The sequence below is a fragment of the Glycine soja genome, chromosome 10, assembly GCF_004193775.1.
Source record: "Glycine soja cultivar W05 chromosome 10, ASM419377v2, whole genome shotgun sequence".
Lineage (NCBI taxonomy): Eukaryota > Viridiplantae > Streptophyta > Magnoliopsida > Fabales > Fabaceae > Glycine > Glycine soja.
In genome coordinates this window covers 44,056,151-44,077,239 of record NC_041011.1, presented here as the reverse complement: position 1 = coordinate 44,077,239, position 21,089 = coordinate 44,056,151, and the positions used below count along the sequence as shown (strand labels likewise).

Below are 21,089 nucleotides of genomic sequence, written 5' to 3'. Positions count from 1 at the left end.
GTAGATATTATTGTAAAAAGGATTACTGTAAGACCTAAAGTTAGAAATAATTTAGTTATTAAAAGATTAAAAAAATTATATTAATTTTACTTTTTTTAATTCAAATTTCATTATTTTTTATTACTTTTTTATCAATTATTATAATTTTAAATGTGTTTTTAAAATTCACATAATTCTTTTGAATCTTATAAATATATATAAGCTCTTTTTAAATACTTTAAATTCTTATGATATAAATGTATTAAAATCTAAATTATTATAAAAGTCTTATAAAAAAACTAATAACTCATAATATCTTTCCACAATCTTTAAAATAAAAAAAATTATACTGAAATTATCATTTTAAAATCCTAATTTAATACACACATAATATAAGATGACTGTACTTAATATTAAATCAAACTTCCAATTATCGAATAGGTTGCTGCTCGCAATTGAATTAGTTGACTGACTTGTATTTGCACCACTATAGTAAATATTTGCAACTTTAAATTAAGGGAAAAAACAAAACAATCTAATTTAAGAAACTATTATTTTTTAAGAAACAATTTTAATTTAAGAAACTATTATGAAATGTAGGATGGACATATAAAATAATCAGTAGTTAGGTATACAACTATGCAAGCACATACGACCTGGATTCACGCAATGATCCATCACCTTATGGAATTTTAAATATAACCCAAAGTCTAACTTTTCCACAAAGAGTCAAAGGCAGATGAAATTACATTTACAATACTATACAATGTATGTACAGAAGTTAGAAAATCTTCTAAACAATTATGTTAGATTATATACACAATAGCTATGCTTTTTAACTCTAATGCTTTAATTTTTTTTAATAGAATTTGATTATCATCCTTTGAACAAATTTAATTTTTCGCTATAAAGACAAAATATCCTCTAAAAAATTAAGCACATACAGTGACCTTTTTTTTCTTCTTTACATTAAAGAATCATTATCCAGATATGTTTTCTACAATTTTTAACTTTGCTTGTACTAGGATAGGATAAGTGCTTGGGTTCGGTACAGAAAATAAATTTTTCAGCAGTTTTTCAAATTACTTTATTATTCATACTCCTCCACAATATTATCACCTCATTTTTCTGTTCACATTATTTATCTCATCTTTCACTTTTTCTTTTCCTTTCTTTTTATCTCACTTTTCGCCTCCTACACCCAAAAATAGAATGTATATGAATATCAATCATTTTTCTTTTTAAGTAAAATAAAGTTAAGGGGGGCAAAAAGAAAAATAACATCATTTAAAGTGAAGACATTGCTACGGTACATAAGTAACAGTCTTCTAGTAAAAAAAAAAAAAGTAACACTGTCTTGACGTAAGACAGATTTCGTACTTGAATGCTACATAATGCTAAATCACTACAATACAAGATTAGTAAGGGTAAGGAGGAACTAAATTTTACTGAAGATGATCTGCCACTTTAGATTTATACAGAAGGCAAAGATTTCTTTACAACAAAACATGCATCAATCAATAATCAAGCTCGAGAATTACTCTGCATAGAAGATGAACATACCTCACCGCTCCCGGTCAATTCCTCAAAGTGAGTAATTACGTCTTCAAGTTGAGAAAATTGAGTCAAATATTTTACATGCAGTTCAGTGGTATCAAAATCATTAAGCTGCCACTGGGATAGACCGTCACCAATAATTTTTAAACCATTTTTCAGCAATTCCACTCCTCTGTTAATTCCATCAGGAAGTTTCCTCTTTTTATGTGATTGGCTCTTGTGATCAACTTCCATGACCTCACATTTCTCTCTCTCTTTAGCAATTGCTGAAATCTTTTGGACCATCTGTTTCAACACAAAACCTTCTCTCCCAAGCAGCTCAAGCTGTTCAGGGATTGGTGCAAGTGTAAGAAGAGCTATCTCCTTTTTAAGAAATTTTCCAAACTCAACCATAAATCTTTGCTGATCTGACTCCACTCCTGAAACTATATCATATGAAAGCGCTGCATCTTCTGGAACAAATCTCCATAGCTTATTGCACCTAGTACGAGAAGCAAAATATCCAAATGCAGTTATTGCCAAGTGACTGAGTGCCCAGTGCCGCTCTTTCAGGAGCAAGTGATATAATTCCCACACAGCACAGCTCTTTGCATCATCATCACTTTCTGAAATTTCCATGTGAACAAGTCCTGCAAGGAATTGGGCCAAATGTGGTTTGCATTTGTCCAAAAGGGCTGGAGGCTCAGACAAAAAGATATTTTGAATCTCCATGATGACTTGTTCAATATCATTTGAGGTATACAGTTTTTTAAAATATGAGATGATCCCTAGAGTTTCACTGAAAAGCTGAAGATAACGGTCCTTGATTACTTTGTCTACAGTACTTTTGTAATTAGAAGAAATTGCAACCAAAAACTTCCGGGCCCTTTCATCAATATGAGATAGTCCATCCTGGCTGCAGGAAAATGGGAACACAAGTCTTAAAGCTGGGACCAACATAATATTCAGGTTCAGTGAAAGGATAGAAGAAGATAGGTTGAAAATTGAACTGAAGCAAAATCAAGTCCGTCACATTCAGATCAGGTTGAAACGTGCATGTGAGAGATCAAACTCAAATCTGACTTTTGCTTCCAAGATTTAAGGAGTCTTTGATATAAAGACATAACAAACTATACAGAACTAATAAAAATTCCAGTGTACATGCCTGTATGTGCTGTATGAAGACTACTTTAAATATTTCATTTTGACTTATAATAATCCAAAAATGGATGGAATGTAACAAACCAGAAATACTTACAGTGATTGCAAAGAAGCAGAAAGAATAAAAACTGGAACACCAAACAAGCCAGAGGAGCATGCCACCAATGACGCTTCATCAAAGTTGTCTATGAAGTCAAAATAATCAGATATAATTCTTTGAATGGAAGTCTTTCTCAATTCATCTGTCAGTAAATCAAAAGGAAAACCTTCCATGAACAAAGCCAAACAAAAAATTGATGACAACTGTGATTTCCCATCACCAACAAGAGACATGTACACCTCGTTAACCATTGATTGTGCACCATTGGTTAAAAGCATGCATATTGATCTTGCCAACTTTCTGAAGGAAGAATAAGGCACAAAAACTGAGTATGAGGATGCCAACAGCTTAAGTAATGAACATAGTTTGCTAAGGATGTTGTTTGCCATTTGTGTTTCAGCATATCGCAGCATAAAGCACCAGCATTCCATCACAATCTCCCAGCATAGAAAGTGAGGATGAAAGAAATTCTCTAGTAAGAAAGACTCCAACTCCTCCCAAGCTGTACTTGAACAGATCACAATCATGAAGGTTTTGAATGCTTGCAAGAGGGAAGTAAACATAGGTTGCCTCACCAGTTCTGCTGTTTTTCCAGATCCATACAATAAAGGAAATTGCAAAACAAGTATATGAGAATAGACATCTTCCTCAACTAAAACATCCAAAAACCAATAAAGCTTCTGAGTTATTGCTATTTTCATATCTCCATCGAGCCCAAGAGAATATCTGAAGAAGTTAATAAACAATACAACTCGACCAAGTATTAGTATTTTTGCTCTGCTCATACTTTCATAACTATTGCAAAAGATATCATTAACCCATGCAAGGTTACAATCACTTAAGGTTGGACAATCAAGGCCAGAATGAGAATCCCCTTTATTAGTGAACAACCATTCTAGCACCTCAAGCTTCTGTTCCAGTTTCAGTTTATAAGAATTTAGCAAAGACAAAAGCAAATTCAATGTTGTTTCCTCCAGTAGTTCGGTAATTACCACAGATGCACATTTCAGAAGGTTTTCATTACTTACAAAAATCCAAAAACATGTGATCTTGAGAACACACTCTGTAATTTCCTTGTACACTGTATAGGCCTGATGAGGATACAGTGAGCATATTTTAACAGCATTAATTAGGTAAAATTTCACAGGCACAAAGATCCTTTTAGCTTCAGTTACAGAAATGGCTTCATTCAGTGAGGAAGACCAAGCCTGGGCAGCACATTTCAAAGGCTCCGTTATCAATGCAAGCAATGTTAACACTATATTTGCTACGTCAACTTCTGTAAAATGCCCACCACCAATTTGAAGCAAAGAAACAATTCCTTTCCAGGAGACATTAAGAATATTGACTGAGTTGCCACCATCATTTGCAGCAAGGACACCAATCTGAGACAGCTTTTCTATTGCACATTTTGTTATGTTGATAACATGGTCAACAATAGCAGGCTTGTCAAGCCTCAACCATTTTTCATCACCTACCTCCTGGTTTATTAATTCAGAACGCACCTTGCATAATTTTACCACGGCATCAATGACCACGTGTGCAACCTTCAATATTTCTGATCCAAATGATTGAATTTTCTGCTTAATAGCAGAAAATAACTATGCTTAGAAACAGATAGAAAATTTTGCAGTGTAAATATGAATACAAGAAATATCATCTCTGCAACATTGTTTTTGCTCTTACTAGCACTTTAGTACCCAACATTCACTACCATAGAGTATCACTGAAATAAGAATATAGAAATAATATATTTAACCATTCAAGGACTTTATTGAAACAGAATGTCTCACAGGGATCAAAATTTCAAAGGCATGCCAAAGGACTGATAAACTATTGAGTTCAATTTTGATCAACAATCAGAGAAGTCTTTTAATGCTACAACTCAATCATGTGTTGACGGGTATGAGGTTGAATTTTTAAGCAGTTGTCAAAGTCACTCTCCTTTAATAATGTGGAAATGCATGATTAAGTAATAATAAGGTTGAAAGAAAATAATAACTGGCAATAGATCAAAACTAAATCCCAAATCATTTAATTAAAACGAAAAACAAATATAAACTGTTCCCACATTGTCAAGTGTGGTACAGAGAGAAACATGTTACCTTAGCCTCTGATATAGAATCTTTAGTCAGATTTAATGCTTCTAAAATGAAGATTTCAACAGTGTCCATCAATTCCTTGTCACCAAAATCAGTGAATTTCAACAAAGTTGAAAATGTTGATGCAGAAAACCTTAGGATCTCCACAAGAAGCTACACAACATGACAACATAATAAAAATTGATGTCACTAAGAAAATTATCAAATGAATGTTTCAAGAAGACTGAAAATCAAGCAATTCCTCCAAGAGCTTTACAAATCAAAAGACTTGTATGTTCCCTACTTTTGACTCTGTCAAATTGAAATCTCAATCAATGACATTGCCATAAATAAGCTTGTCAGTAAAAGCTTTTATCAGGAAAACATATCAAATATTTTCATGTTTCTATCTTCTTGGACTTTTGCTAATGGTTTGCTTTTCTATCTTCTGTGTTTTTTTGGTGCTTTAGGAGGTCCTTTGTTCCCTACTTTTGACTCTGTCAAATTGAGATGCTAATGCCATAAATAAGTTAACAGTAACAGCAATGTGCAGTTCTTCATCCCACATCAGTCACAGTGCATTTCATTGTCTCCTGGGATATTACTAAAAGGAAGCATCTTAGGTTTTGAGTACTTGGAGTATTATCAATGAATTTGTCTAAAGTAGAGTAGCAATGATCTTTAAGGACCAAGGAGATTTCTTTGGCAAAGCAGCTGATTTGGGATGAAATTTAGTGTTTCACTTGTATTTTCTATAAAACAACGTTGAGGTATTGGCCTATTGTGCATCTTTGCTCCATTGCTATTTTCTTTTTTTTCTTAGCCAATTTGTGTCATTTTGAGTTTTATAATATACTCAAATTTAATAGACAGAATTAGCTACATTAGGATGGGTTTCACAAACCATAGCTTGCAGGGGCCATAACTTATTTTCCTAATTGTCAGTTGCAACTTGCAAGTCAATTGGTGGTTCAGGTTTACAAATCAGCACATGTAATTGTAAGCTCACTTATAAATATTTCATCAATAATGACAACCAGTGAGTAGTGATTCAACATTGAGACTACTTAATTTTTCCTCTTACTGTTTTTCTGTTGTCCTTCATTGTCCAATGTTATTTCAAATAAGTAATCCTCTTTGAGCAAATTGCAATATTGCATGATCATAAAGAATCATAAAAAAAAATAACAAGAGAAACATAATACAAATATTATCTCTTCTTTCCCTTTATTGATCAAAGGAAACTTGCATTCAGTCATATTTGTCCAGCAAAGGCATCTCTTAAATATCTACTTTTCCTGGTGTTGGGGAAATAAATATATTCTATTATCTGCAAGAGTTACTTTTACTGCTAGTAAAGGAGAGATCAATTCCAAATTATTAATCAAGGGAAAAATATACAAAACGATCAAGAAAAACTATTAAAAATATAATAATATATACAACCAACCAAGAAACCCTTTTTTTCTATTGTAAAGTAAAATACCTTTTCAATTATTATTTGAGTTCAGTCTATGACAAAGAACTCTTACCTGGTAAAATACAGAGCTATGTTCATCTTCCTGAGAATCTTCGGATGACAAAAGACTCATCTTTAGATGCTTGTCACACCAGACACAGGCCTGATAATGAGATTGTGTTATAAGAAAAGACATACAAAATTAGGACATGTGAAAATGTAAAGGGATATGTATATGGATAAAGAGAAAGTAAAAACACGAGACGAGTAGAGATACCCTGACTCCAAGAGTGAGAAATTGTGGTAAGCAACTGGATGGGTTAAAATCCATATAGCTCAAAGCCACTTGTATAATGCTTCTATTTAGCATGCACTGGGTCACATCCAAACATGTGAAGTTCTCCCAAAAGATCAAACTAGTAGTTAAGGTGGAAACAAGGAAGCAGACAAGTAATAGAGTTCCATAATAGTAGCATACAAGTAAGATCATAGCTCATGTCCTATTTGAATAAACTTCTCCATAAACACTTATAGTGGAAGAACATAAGGTAGAATGGATTGAGCTTCTTCCATAAGTTAAAATCAACTCATGCACCTCAACTTTTGAAAAAGTTAGATGAAAGTACTTTTATAAAAATTAAGTGTATAAGTTGAATTTAACTAATGGAAGAAGTTTAATTCATTTTTAACTCCTTAATTTCTTCTTCTACAAGCACTTATAGAAAAACGTCTGCAAGCAGGGCCTATGGTTATGAAGTTTCATTATCAGGTAATCGAGCTCTTACTTATTCTTGAATTTAAATAAAAAATAATCTTAGGCCTATATATTGCTTGAATTGCCATGAATCTTATAATTTCAAGCACAAACACTAATGAAATCATAATCATTAATAATAATTAAAAAAAACCAATAATGCATCTAACAAGTAAGTATGCTACAAGTGATTGATTGGAAAGATATAACGGAGTTTTGCAGAGTTTTGAATTAACATGCATCTGTACGGAGATTTGAAAGAAAGCAAACAAGGATACTACGAGGCAGTTAATGACGGAACCATAGTCGGACTCGGACACGTTCTTCAATTCTATGCGTCGAAGATCGTTAAACAACTCAACGCGATCCTCCACAATCTGTACATAAAACCCTAAAATCTGAGACCACATTGATGAAGTGAAGTTTACAAATAGAAACAGAAACGATAGAGAGAAGAAGAAGAAGCTTGCCTCGGAGGATTTAATGGCTGCGAGTACTCTCTGAATATCTGTGCTGGAGCTCCCTTCCGCCATTTTACACGCACTCTCTCTTTCTCTTCTCTTTTTCCGTTTTGCATATATCCATTTTCGACTGTGTTTTGTTTTTTGGTTCCTGGTTTTCCCGCCAATGCGAGCGATTATTTTTCGTTTCCGGTTTTCCTTTCCTGCCCTTGCTCCGGGTCCTTTTTGAATTTTAAGTGGAGGATTAAATTGAATTAAAAATAAATAAATTAAAAGGCAAAAAGTAAATTCAAATCACACTTCTCTGTACAAAAAAAAAATCACATTTATTCCATCTAACAATGTTAAGTGTTAGGTCAACCAATTAAAATATTATTATGTTATGGAAAAAAAATGGTCCAAATAAATATAATGCTACAAAGGATTAAATAGAAGACAACATTCCATGGCTAAAATTAAAAATAAAAGAAAAATGAGAATCTCACTTATTGAAAATGTCAAAAAAACAAAAAGAAAATTTAAAGCGGAAAATAAATTATTATATTAAATAGTTTATTTTTTAAAAAACAAAAATTAAAGAGTTTATAATCACATAGAATCTCATCCAAAGAATTATTACTCCATACGTAAATATAAGAGAAATAATTAATAAGTTTGTTAATGTCAATTAATTTTATTAATTAGATTTAAAAATAAAATTTTTCCTAAAATAATTTTTATTAGAAGTTGATATGAAAAATTAAAATAACTCAACTAAAAATCACAATTAATTGATGAATATTTTTTGGATAATATCATTAAATAGGACAAATATAATTAAAATTTATTTATATTTAAGTTTAATTTTTGTTGTTGCTTATATTTAAGATAGAAGAAAGCATATATAATTTGAATTTTTAAGTATCTTTAAGATTCTATGGTCTACAAGATCAATACAGATTAAATAATAAAAACATAATGTAATACATGTTCCCTGCGGATGGGTGTCTATACCATAGACACTAATAAATAAGTTAAGTTATAAAATTATTATTATTAATATTAGATATAGATTAAAAAATGCATTAGATGTAGATTAGGTTGGGTTGAGTTAATCGATTCTAGAACTCAGCTGCTTATACTTAATCTCACTATAATCAAGTTATACAAGATGACTTCTAACTAAATTTGATAATCTAATTCAAACTATCGAATTGTAGTTGAGATGAGTTGGTGAGATCTTAGAATCAATTTGTAGATGTTTATACCTAACAAATATATATAGAGAGAGAGGGAGATGGATAAAAAAAATATAGCAAAATTTTTAAAGAGATTCATAAACAAATATTATTTTTTTTCTTATGTATAAAAAAATACTTCTTTATTTTCTAGTTATAAGATCCAAGTTTGAAACAATATTAATTAATTTTTGAGTAAATTATAATTTTGGTCCATAATTTCTTAAATTCATGATTTTGATTTTGTTAAATTTTAATTATAACATTTGGTTTTTTTAGTCTTATAAAATGATAATTTTTATCCTCAAAATAGATTAATAACAAAAAAAATTAATTAATTGAATTATCAAGTTAATTACAAATTAATCAAAACCATTAATTCTTAAAAAATTGAATAAAAAATTTACTATCATAATTTTTTCACAATATTGTATTTTTCTTCTTCTATGCAAGCACTCCTTCTACCTTTACTATTGCATGTGATTCTATCAAAAAAATAACATGTTATGATTAATAATCTTTTATTAAAAAAAGTTATTAGTTAAAAATTTATCAAGGGATTAAATCGCAAATTCATAAAATTAGAGGACCAAATATTATAATTAACAATCAAGGAAACTAAAATCATGTTCATGGAGACCAAATGTTATAATTAAAAAACTAAGAGACCAAAATTACAATTCAATCTTTATTTTTATAAGAATATACTTGTAATGTTTTTTTATTAATTATTCTTAAACTAGAAATAATTATCATTAAAAAAGAAAGAGAATATATGGATAAATTATTAAAAAAAAAGAAATATTAATAATAATAATTATATTTTTTAGAAAAAGTTATAAATTTAAGAAAAAAAATTATTATTATCAATTAAATTAATATATTTTTTTTAATATTGATAAATTAGATAGCTGAATTTTATATACAGGAACGAGTTAAGGAGCAAGTATCAACTAAAAAAAATATTTAAGACCCTTGGATGAAGTTCCCCCATGTAAAACAACACGATGATGTGGCCTAGGCAAAGGTCGTGGAAAGATTTAGGAATGTTTTGAGATGGAAGTTGGAAGAACCTCGTTTTCATACTGTCCAAATCCTTACTGCGCCATTTTAAGCAAATACAATTGTTCTCCCACATCTTCGTTGGAAACTCCGAGCCTCATGGAACGTTTTTTCCTCTTTCTCTCTCTCATTCTCCCGCCTCACAAACAACAAACAAGCTTTCTCTTCCCTCTCAACAAAAACCAAACTTCAACTCCCATTTCTCTCTTTTGGGTTCCTCCAACCCTCCCCCAAAACCTTGCATTCCCAATTCAACAATCTTCAAACCTCAAATTCCAATGCATGGGCAAACAAAAAGGTATCCATTTTAGAAAAAAAAATCATTGGTTTTGTGTTTAGTTTTAGACCAAAGGGTCCAGTTTTTTATTATAATTCTGCAGCATGCAACACTTTTGTTTCTTTTGGTTTAATTTGAAAAGAAAAAAAAAGGTTCTTAATTTGCTGAAAATGTGTTTCCTTTGATTCCTCCTTGCTTACTTTGTATTTGGCTGTTCATGTGCCTATTATTGCAGGGTTGGAATTCTTAAGTTCCTTCATGGAACTAGGGTGCAGGTTCCTTTCTAGGACCATCTATACAAGAAATATTATGTGATCATAGTGATATCAATGGTGGTGGTGAACATTCATATTCCTCTTATGATTGTTAATGAAGGGATTGTGTAGAATTCCCAGGATATTTGTTGGTTCTCCATCATAATTATACAAGTTTCTCTGCTGATTTTAATTGCTTTTTTAGAGGGATTTAGTAATTATGTCACCTTCAGAATATGGTAATTAAGACGGGTGGATGATGTATGAAAAATTGTACGCTGTTTAAGGTTTGGAAACTCTTTGTGTTGGATAGGTTGTTACCTGGAAATTTGGCTTAGAAGTGAAAGAATAGAGGATTTATCTTTTTGACTTTGTGTCTTGAATGGGTAATTTTCAACAGGACAAAAACTAGCACTGGTTAAACGTGGTTAGATGTGGAGAATTCAATGCTCTAGTGCAAAAACTGTTTATATGAAGCTAACTATATGATCATCCACCATGAGCAATGAGGATCCTGGCATTTCAGGCAAGCAATATATAGATACGGTGAGTGTTGGTTTAAGCGACAGAATCTCTTCTGATGATGATTCAGACAATATATGTCTACAGACGGGTGAAGAATTTTCTGCCGAGTTCTTACGTGATCGGGTTGCCTTAAGGAGATTTCCTGTCGTTACTAATGCAGACCAGCATATGCCAAACAGGTTGGACTTTAATATTAAAGAAAATAATTATCAACTGGTTTATGAGGATCTAAAGCATGTTCTTGGGCTAAGGAGAACAGAATCTGATAGTAACTCAGATTTGTCTGAGATTGCTTCAGTCAGAGGATATGCTGTTGAAGTTGACGGCAGGGCTTATCCTAATAATTTGAGCAGATACCAGTGTGAACACGGCGGTTTCAGACAAGCATCAGGTAAATTTTCTAGACAACTATCCGGTAAATTTTCCGAGGGAAATGGTTGTGATCAAGTTAATTCGGGACCAAATGCTCCATCTGTTTATGTCGTTGAGTCTCCTCATTGCCATCCTTATGGATCAGTATTCTCAGAAGGTTCTTTCTATAAGAAGATAAAGTTTCTGTGTAGCTTTGGAGGTAGAATACTACCAAGACCAAATGACGGGAAGCTCAGATATGTGGGTGGAGAGACACGGATAATATCCATCAGGAAGAACATCACATGGGAGGAACTTATGAGGAAGACTTCTGCTATTTGCAGTCAAACTCACATTATCAAGTACCAGCTTCCTGGAGAAGATCTTGATGCTCTTATATCTGTTTGTTCCAATGAGGATCTTCATCATATGATTGAGGAGTGTGAAGAGCTTGAAAGAGCTGGAGGCTCTCAACGGCTTAGGAATTTTCTCATACCTTCAAATGAATGCGAGAGTCCAAGTTCCAATGAAGCAAGAGTCAATCAGCCAAGTGATGCAGATTATCATTATGTTGTTGCTGTTAATGGTTTGCTGGATCCAAGTCCAAGGAAGAATTCCAATGGGCTGAGTTTGGCAAGCCATGCCAATCAGTTTGGAAATACCTCTGATTACAACAGTCCACATTTCTATAGAGACTCATCCACATCTGCATTTGCTTCAGAGATGAAGGATTGCACCCCAAATTCTCCAAATTTGGTAGGCATACTCTCAAAACCTGGTACTCAATTCTTTCCAGTCCTAGCAGGCAAGTCATTCAGTCAAATGTCTCCTTTATCTCCCACTTGTGTACAGCCTAAAGATCCCAAAATTTCTAATGTACAGCTATTTAAGGATAAACCATATCATGCTATTAATGAAAGCATTACTCCCTTTGTTATGGAAAAAGTTCCATGCAACAATTCTTTGTTTGTAGAAAATGCCAATTATGTTGATCCAGTTGCACACCATAACAATCTTGCTCAAGGGCCTACATGTGTGAATTACCATCCTAATAACCAATATATAGTGGAGCCTGACCTGATCAGGAAGCCTGGTGAGAATCTTCACCTTCACAGACGGAACAACAGTAGCAATGAGTTTGTCTCTTCTGCGGCATGTAGTCTAACTGATATGATCTTCGAGAGACCTTTAGTCAACAATGAAGGTTCATACCATTTTAACAAGGTTGTCTCTCGTCCTCATGAGTCATCGAGTTTATTCTCAGATTCTGATGTTAGAGAGGGATCTTGGTACAGAATGTTGCATGCGCATTCTGACTCAACTCTTAAGGAGAATGATGAGAACTATAAAGTTCACTTGCAATTTCCCCTCAGTGTAGAGAGAGACAATTTGCCATCACTGAAAAATTCAAGTTCTTTAGAAGAATGTTCGATACAGCCTGGAGAGATGATCGATAGGAAAGAACACCTGGCAAAGTATCAAAATTTGCCCATTTTTGGAAAGACTGATAGTTTTAATGTGTCAGAAATTGGTAAAGATATCTTGCAACTTGCAGATAAAAGCAATGATTTTTTTGATGAAAATGCTGGAGCTATGTCACAAGACAATGCCATAGATTTAAAACATTTACAGTACATTTATAGCTCACATGGTGTTTGCTCATCTTCACCAGATTTCCAAAGCAGTGAATGCAATTTATCTACTGCATCATTTATCTCTTTAGAATCCACAAGAAACCTGAGGGGGAAACCATTAGACAGAACTGCTTCTGAGTTTTCCAGGAGGAGCCAATACTCATCGATGGTTCACCAATATGCTATGCCGGAGACAAAAGACGGTCAACCACTTCTTCCTTGCTCTTTTGAGTCCCAAACTGACAGAGGGTCCATACTACCTATCTCAGTATGTATATCTCTTTTGAATTCGTCAAATCAACTGCAAGCTTGCATATAATAATCACAGTATTTGCATATTTCAATTCAGTATATGGACATGTGTTCTTCCTTAAGAGAGGTTGTTATCCCTGTTGAAGATCCTGCATACTACCTGCACCAAAAGGAACATAACACAGTCATTAAGAATCAGTGTTCTGAGTATATCAATGAATTTTGTGTCCACAAGCCTGTGGCAGAACCAGTGGCTGTTGTCAAGGGACCAAGGGATTATAATTCTTCAGGTATCCAGTCGTGCTTAAAAGTTGTCTCAAATGTAGATGAAGAGGCTGATGTTGAACCTACATCTCCTGAAAAGGAAGGGATAGAATGTGATAATCCAGAATCTGAAAGTAAGGTGAGAATCTGCACATCAAGTTGCTGTTTATGGTTTGTGATAACTGATTATATAATTGACATGAGGTTCTTATAGCATGCAGAATCTGATAGTGGAAACTTCAATAAGCCTAATGGTGATAGAGCAACTGCTGAAACTGAGGCTGAAATTTATGGTTTACAGGTGAACCTTTGCAGTTTGGTATAGTACATAGATGAATGTTACTATTTGTATCTTCAGTATTATCATGAATGCTTGGAATGGTTTGCTGAGTAATTTTTCAACACCGGGGTGGTGATAAATGCCCTACACTCTAAATTTTATCGTCAAAGTTGAATTTCACAAATATGATGTTTAGATATTTGAGTCCTGACCAACGGTCTATTGTGTTCCAGGATAGATAGTTTTTTTCAAAGCTATTGTTTTGTTTCTCCTAGGAATTCTGATGCTAACAATGTCGGGCTTGCCTGTTTAGCCTCGATACACCTTTTCTTTTTGTGTTTACGGAGGCGGGGGGAGATGTTTCCCTAATCTTAACAAAATAAACAGTTCTCAGAAGGGTGGTTGTACTGAATTGGGGAGGGCCAGGTGTGCTTAGCCAGAATAAAACTTATGTGGATTCTGTATTTTCTTAATCTTGAGAAAACTGGTTTACCAGAAATAGTTTGTTGTCATAATTTGAGCCAAACTGTCTTTTCATATAGAGGTGTAAAATAATATTCACTTAATGGACCAACCTGTTTAACTTTTTGGCTGGATTGTGTTTCCTGAGGCTTTAAAAAATGCCTTGCACTGGAAAGGAGGTTGCCCATTGCCTGAATTGAGCCTGGCCAACCTCATTTATCTTGAAATTTTGTTGGTGAATTGTGTTTTCATAAGGTTAAAATTGGCCCAACCTTTTCTATCATGAAATGGTGCGGTCGTGCGCTGTTTGCTTTCTAAGTCTTGCAAAAATGCCTGTCTTGGTCTTAAAAAGTGGTAGCTGGCTTGAACTGAGCAAGGCCGATTTGCCTGATAAGTGGAGCTGTGTTTGCTTACATTAAAAAAAATAAAAAAAAATTGGCCTGGCTCAAAAAGTTTGTTGACCCTTTTGAGACTAGTGGCCAAACTGAATGAGAGGATAATACATTAAAACCCTGAAACTGTCTGACCTTATCAATATCATTATATTACTGTGTGTTTGTGTGTGAACAAATTATATTTTCATGAACATTTTATACTGCAAAATAGAATCATCAGACAACATAGTTATAAATTATATTGCTGTTAATCACTTGAGGATTAATGGCAGTATTAGCAAATGAGAAAATTCAGATAGGCCTAATTCCTACTGTAATGCAATCTTTCCTCCAGTTGTTATCTTCTTTCTTTTGTTTCTTTTTTCTTTTTTACACTACTCTTCTTGAAGCTGTTTTAATAGGATTAGAAGAAGGCAGATTAGAACCCACTTGTATCTGCGTTTAATCTAGTGCTTCTTTTGTAAAAATGCAGAATATTGAGAATGATGATCTTGAAGAATTGCAAGAGTTAGGATCTGGAACATTTGGAACTGTTTATCACGGAAAGTGGAGGGGAACAGATGTTGCAATTAAGAGAATAAAAAGTAGCTGTTTCTCTGGTAGATTGTCGGAGCAAGAGCGGTTGGTAGGTCCCCATAAATTATAAGCTAGTTGAATTTGCTAGTATCATTTATTTAGTTTACCTCTCGAATTTATGTTGATACAATTGCCTGTATAAAATTATACATGGAAAAGTACTTCCATGGTAAATGAGGAATTTGATTTCATTGATTTGGAAAATCTCATTTTTACCGGCCATTAACATATATTTACATAAAAATCTCTTGTTTGATAATGTTTCTCAGCTGTATGCTTTTTTCATCTGTTTCTGCAGACTAAAGATTTTTGGAGAGAGGCACAGATTCTGTCAACTCTTCACCATCCAAATGTGGTGGCATTTTATGGGGTAGTTCCAGATGACCCAGGTGGAACATTGGCAACAGTAACCGAATACATGTTGCATGGATCACTGAGGAATGTTCTCATGAAGAAGGATAAGTAAGCTAACTTACGTATCTAACTTGCCAATGCTAATTGTAAAATAGACCTGCAATTTATCACTCTTACTCTACTATACTTTGTGCAGAGTGCTTGACCGCCGGAAAAGGCTCCTGATTGCAATTGATGCAGCCTTTGGGATGGAATATTTGCATTTGAAAAATATTGTTCATTTTGATTTGAAGTGTGATAATTTACTTGTCAATCTGGGCGATCCTGAGCGACCTGTATGTAAGGTATTTTGCAGCAGAAACAATAACTCTTTTTTCTGACTTGTGAGGTTTTAAACAAGTTATTCTCCTAAACATTTGTTGTAATGATAAATAAAAACAGAAGTTCACAACTATTGGAATCATTTCATTGCTTTATATTACTTGTTAAAGTAAGTTTTCCCAAGTTACAAATTTAATCCTAGTTGTTATCCAACTTCCATACTAGTTATTACCTTTTCTCGTTTTCTATATCTGTTTAGTGATCTGTATTTTCTCTATATCCTTCATTTTCCCTCTAGTAAGTTTGTTGAAAGAAAAATTATTGGAATAACATCCTTGGCGGATGTCTGTTCTCTAGGTTGGAGATTTTGGCCTATCCAGAATTAAACGCAACACACTTGTTTCCGGTGGTGTCAGAGGAACCCTTCCATGGATGGCGCCTGAATTACTAGATGGTAACAGTTGTAGGGTATCTGAGAAGGTTAGGAACTTCATCTGTCTTTCTGTCTTGTTTACTTTGATTTTTACCAGGCACTCGCATGTGGACAGAGCAAGCACTGTCTTGGAGAATGTAATATTGAGTGTCTGTCTATTCATGACTCTTGTAGGTTGATATTTTCTCATTTGGCATTGCAATGTGGGAAATGTTGACAGGGGAAGAACCATATGCTAACATGCACTGCGGGGCTATCATAGGTAAGGTTTTGTTACTAAAACCTCTGGATATCGTTTCTGTCATGATTCGTGTGGAAGTCACTTATTACAAGCAATTGTAGTGTATTTTGCAGTTTAGCATTAATAAACATATTGCTTGCATTTTTAGCATAGGTGTGATAATATGTTCCAAATTATCATGAGCATAGTGCATTACTGCTTCATCATTGAAGCATTGTATTTATTCTTATCACCACTCAACAGAAGATTGCTTGCAACAAATCTTTGTTTGAATTCTAACGATGAGTTTGTTTACTTTCTAATTATTTAATGAAGGTGGTATTGTCAATAATACGCTCAGGCCTCCGATTCCAAAACGATGTGATTCCGAGTGGAAAAAGCTGATGGAAGAGTGCTGGAGTCCTGATCCTGCAGCCAGGCCAACCTTCACAGATATTAAAAATAGACTTCGCAACATGTCAGATTCAGTGCCCAAAAAGAGACATAACATTGCTAGACGATGAAACTTACATTTTTTTTTCTTGTAAATTAATGTATGCAAATACAAAAGAAAGATGAAAACAATTGTTCAAGTTGGCTAGCATTGTTTGTACAGAAACCGTGGTGTTAAAGGCATAAGCTGAAAATGAGTAAAATCCTTTTTATTTAGGTTTAATTAAAAAATTTACCACCTAAGTTTAAATTTTATAATTTTTATCATTCAAGTTTTTAATTTTAACATGTCAAAAAAAAGTTAAAGATAAAAAAACTATGTTGTTTTGTAACAGCTCGATAATAAAATACACAAAAAAAAATTAAATGATAAAATATATGAATTATTGAAGGTTGGATGGCAAAATTAGTAAAAAAAAAAATGGATCGTAGAATCAAAAATCATGAAAGTTTGGGAATAAAATTCACAAAAATAAAATTTGAGTGGTAAAATTTATAAAATAATAAAGATTTGGAGGTAAATTTAACAATTAAGACTTTTCTTTATATTTTCTTTGGTATCAACCCTTTGTGTACGAGTATCCTTTTTTATTTTAGGTTAAAGCTGAGAAATTCATTTGCTATTAGTAGATAACAACATTACATCTTTGTTGATGAAGGTAGCCACTTGAAAAGGGGCATCCTCTAGCCAGAATTTTTCAAGATAAACAAAAGCTAAATGAGCAAAGCTACGAGCTACTGCATTGGCACTTCGTTTGGTCCAAGTCAAACAAGGGTTGTGGGGGCCCGTGAATAGGGATGGAAAATCGGACCAGGCCAGCGGGTCAGCTAGTCCGTTATCAATTTGATGGGACGGTATGGAAATCTTAGCCCACCAATCTGTCGTGATTCATCCTGTTTAACATGTTAATCCATTAGGTCAGAGATGGGACAGTTTGGCTTGTCAGCCCACAATATTAATTTTTTTAAAATAATTATATTAATATATGAGATTATTAAAAAAAAATGATAGGAAGGATATTTTAGTTTGGTTTGTATTTAATTACTTTGCATTATTTAAGATTTTAAAATCAGTTTTAGAGTTTATGATTTTGTGTTGTGATTTACCTACTTGATAGACTTGTTATTATTAATTATCATTGAAGATTATTATTATTTTGTGTGTCAATTATTTTTTAAGAATTTTTATTTTTTTAAAGGATGAATTAGCTTATTAGCCCACCTTCAAGCAAGACAGATCAGAATGTCCAACCTATTAAGTCTAAGCGGACCGACTCATCCCACCTTATTTTTGGTAGACTAGTGGCAGACCGGGCCAAAATAGGTAATGCCAACCCATTTTGCCATCCTTTCCCATGAAGGCGAAAGCACAATCCTCAATGACACCATCAAAGTACGTTAAAGGTTGCTTTGGTCTATTCCTTCAAGCGTGAAAGAGACTTTGATAATCAGTCTCATGAACCACTCTTTGGAAACATATGTGAAAACCCATTTTTATACACCACCAAAAAGCTAGAGCTTCCTCATTTTGAGCCTCAAACACAAAAGGCAAAAGAAAAGAAGCTCCAGCTAAGTATGAGTTCACTTATTTTTGTAAATATTAAATTAAAGTTTCATTATTTTTGGATCTTGTATTTAGGGTTCTATAATGTAAGTAAGGTACTCTAGAAATGTAAGATTTTTTAGTCCTTGTATTTTAGGACACCTAGACTAGATTTTGTATTATGAGTAATTTTGTAATTTCACATGCATTAAGTGAATATTTGATGTGTGTATTGGAAAATAAATTTAATTGAATTGAGAGAAATTCAATCCAATTAAATTTTAGAGGGAGAGATGAGCATTTGGTTGTTACATCTCTTTGTCACATCATATAGTCACACTTTGTGCATGTCATTCATGATTTACATGCTTCATAACACCTAAGTACACTTAGTGGAGAATTTCGGAATTGATCTTGGATTAGTGGGCTAAAGTATAGCTACAAAATTCACTAATCATAATTAGTGAAATTTTGACTCCAAAATTTGGTTCCACAAATTCAAGTAAAATTTGAATAGAAATTCAAATTTTCCTCCAATTTTGTGTGACACTTAGGCTATAATTAGAGGTCATGTGTGTGTATATTTTGAACTTTGATCATTTGAGAATTAAACTTCAAAGATCTCATTTAAGGCACAAAATTTCGTGCTCCTTCTCTCCTTCGCCCTTCACTAATCTTCTCCTACCTTCAAATTCTTATTTATGGCTTCCTATGGTGGTGAGTTTCTTCTTGACTCATCTTCTCCTTGAAGTGGCGTCTTTGATCATCTTTATTCCTTTTCCATTTTGTTGTCATTCATCTTCAAGAAGCAAAAGATTCCATTGATGAAGAAGATTCAAGGCCTACAAGCTCTACATGGAGCTATATCAAGGTCCAGACCAAATTTATATTGGTAATGGACAAGGTTTGCCCATTCATTCCACTAGTTCTTCCACTTTTATTTCTCCTATTAATTCTAAATTGTCTTTGTCCTTGAATCAGCTGCTTCATGTGCCTACTATAACAAAATATTATGTCAGTAAATTTGCTCTAGACAATGGTGTATATTTTGAATTTCATCCTAATTATTGTTTTGTCAAATCACAGGGAGTTAATGAGATCTTGCTTAAAGGCTTACCTGGACCTGATGGTTTATATGTCTTCCCTAATCTTTGTCTCCAAGGCTCAATTCCTACCAGTTCAGCCTCTTGCTTTGTTTCAATTTTTGTAACCAATGTTTGTTCTTATGTAAATACTCTCAATTCTGCTATAAAAAAAACACTTTTGTTGATAGTGCATGTACTAGCATAGGCTCTCAAACTCTTTACACCTTAGACTAGGTCATCTTAGTTCTAATGTTTTGAGACTTGTTCTTAATCATTGTAAGATACCAATCTCTAATAAAAATGTGTTTTAACTTTGTATTGCTTATTGTGTTGGTAAATCTCACTGATTACTTACCTGCCTCACTATCTGAAACAATTTATAATAAACCTTTGGAACTAATATATAGTGATCTATAAGGTCTTGCCCACATTCCTTCTAAAAATGGATTTTAGTATTACATAACCTTTGTTTATACCTATTCTAGGTTCACCTGGATCTATTTGCTTAAACATAAATCAGAAACCTTCACCATTTTTCAACAGTTCAAGCTAATGGTTGAACTTTAATTTAACTCCAAAATTAAGAGTGTTCATACAGATTGGGGAGGGGAGTTCAGACTGCTCCCTAATTTTTTAGCAAGCCAAGGTATCAGTCAGATTGATTTGTCCTCTCACTCATCACCAAAATGGTGTAGTTGAAAGGAAACACAAACATATTGTGGAATTAGGACTCACTCTTCTTAAACAAGCTTCCCTGACTCTCAAGTTCTGGGATTTTTCCTTCACTACAACAATATACTTGATAAATAGATTGCCTGTTGCTTTTTTGCATTTTAATGTCCCCTATATTGTCTTGTTTAACAAAAATTTAGATTATAGCTTTCTTAAAGCCTGTGGTTGCTCTTGTTTCCCTTTCCTTAAACCTTACAATCATCACAAGCTTGAATTTAAGTATCGGGAGTGTGCTTTTCTCGGGTATTCCACATCTCATAAGGGTTACAAATGTCTTTCTCCTATCGGCAAACTCTTTATCTCTAAGGATGTTGTTTTCAATGAAGTCAAATTTCCTTATTTAGATCTGCTCTTATTTTCCTCTAAGTCTGATTCACATTTTAATAACCCCATCTCTTTTATTCTTTCCATCCCTATTGTTCCTCAACCTATTTCTTCTTTTTTCCCCCTTTAGCAGTTCTGTTGCTAGTCCTACTTCTGTTAATCCTAAAACTGATTCAAATTCCGACCCTAGTTGTTTTGTCCATGCCGAGTCTAGTTTTACTGTGGCATCTGAGGTTCCTAGTCCTACTATTGATGCTGAATCCACTTCTGTGCAAGACAATTCTCCTTAGTCATTAGATTTGTCTACCTTTGAAGTATCTCACAGTGCAGCATTGGAGATTGTTCCTACAGTTAATTCTTATCCTCTGCAGACCAGATCAAAGTTTGGAATTTATTTACCAAGACTTAATCCAAACTTGTTACTTGCTCACTGTGAACCCAAATCTGTGAAGTAGACTTTGGCTGATTCAAAATGGTTAAGTGCAATGAAACAAGAATATGAGGCACTGATGAATAACAATACCTGGGATTTGGTTTCTCTTCC

At 33.4% G+C, this 21,089-nt stretch overlaps 2 protein-coding genes across 2 annotated transcripts; one reads left to right on the top strand and one right to left on the bottom strand.

Annotated features, from left to right (window-relative positions):
* Positions 1-1,187: 1,187 nt before the first annotated feature.
* On the bottom strand, positions 1,188-7,671 carry LOC114370544. The gene is made up of 7 exons (XM_028327926.1): positions 7,541-7,671; positions 7,349-7,447; positions 6,594-6,716; positions 6,390-6,479; positions 4,882-5,031; positions 2,774-4,356; positions 1,188-2,431 (listed from the first exon to the last, which is right to left on the bottom strand). The coding sequence occupies exons 1-7, from the start codon at positions 7,601-7,603 to the stop codon at positions 1,504-1,506; spliced, it is 3,036 nt and encodes a 1,011-aa protein (XP_028183727.1). The 5' UTR covers positions 7,604-7,671; the 3' UTR covers positions 1,188-1,503.
* Positions 7,672-9,759: 2,088 nt separating this feature from the next.
* LOC114370423 lies at positions 9,760-17,092 on the top strand. Its single transcript, XM_028327770.1, has 10 exons — positions 9,760-10,108; positions 10,323-13,119; positions 13,201-13,506; positions 13,582-13,668; positions 14,977-15,129; positions 15,379-15,542; positions 15,631-15,778; positions 16,113-16,235; positions 16,363-16,450; positions 16,745-17,092. Exons 2-10 carry the CDS (start codon positions 10,840-10,842, stop codon positions 16,930-16,932), a joined length of 3,537 nt encoding a protein of 1,178 aa, XP_028183571.1. The 5' UTR covers positions 9,760-10,108; positions 10,323-10,839; the 3' UTR covers positions 16,933-17,092.
* The last annotated feature ends 3,997 nt before the right edge of the window (positions 17,093-21,089 follow it).

Coding starts and splice junctions, on each gene's coding strand:
- LOC114370544 (XM_028327926.1), bottom strand. CDS start 7,603: ATGGCGGAAGGGAGCTCCAGCACAGATATTCAGAGAGTACTCGCAGCC. Junction 6,480..6,593: donor TTCTCACTCTTGGAGTCAGG/GTATCTCTACTC, acceptor TCTCATTATCAG/GCCTGTGTCTGGTGTGACAA. Junction 5,032..6,389: donor ATAGCTCTGTATTTTACCAG/GTAAGAGTTCTT, acceptor CATGTTGTGTAG/CTTCTTGTGGAGATCCTAAG.
- LOC114370423 (XM_028327770.1), top strand. CDS start 10,840: ATGAGCAATGAGGATCCTGGCATTTCAGGCAAGCAATATATAGATACG. Junction 13,669..14,976: donor CTGAAATTTATGGTTTACAG/GTGAACCTTTGC, acceptor GTAAAAATGCAG/AATATTGAGAATGATGATCT. Junction 16,451..16,744: donor GCACTGCGGGGCTATCATAG/GTAAGGTTTTGT, acceptor TATTTAATGAAG/GTGGTATTGTCAATAATACG.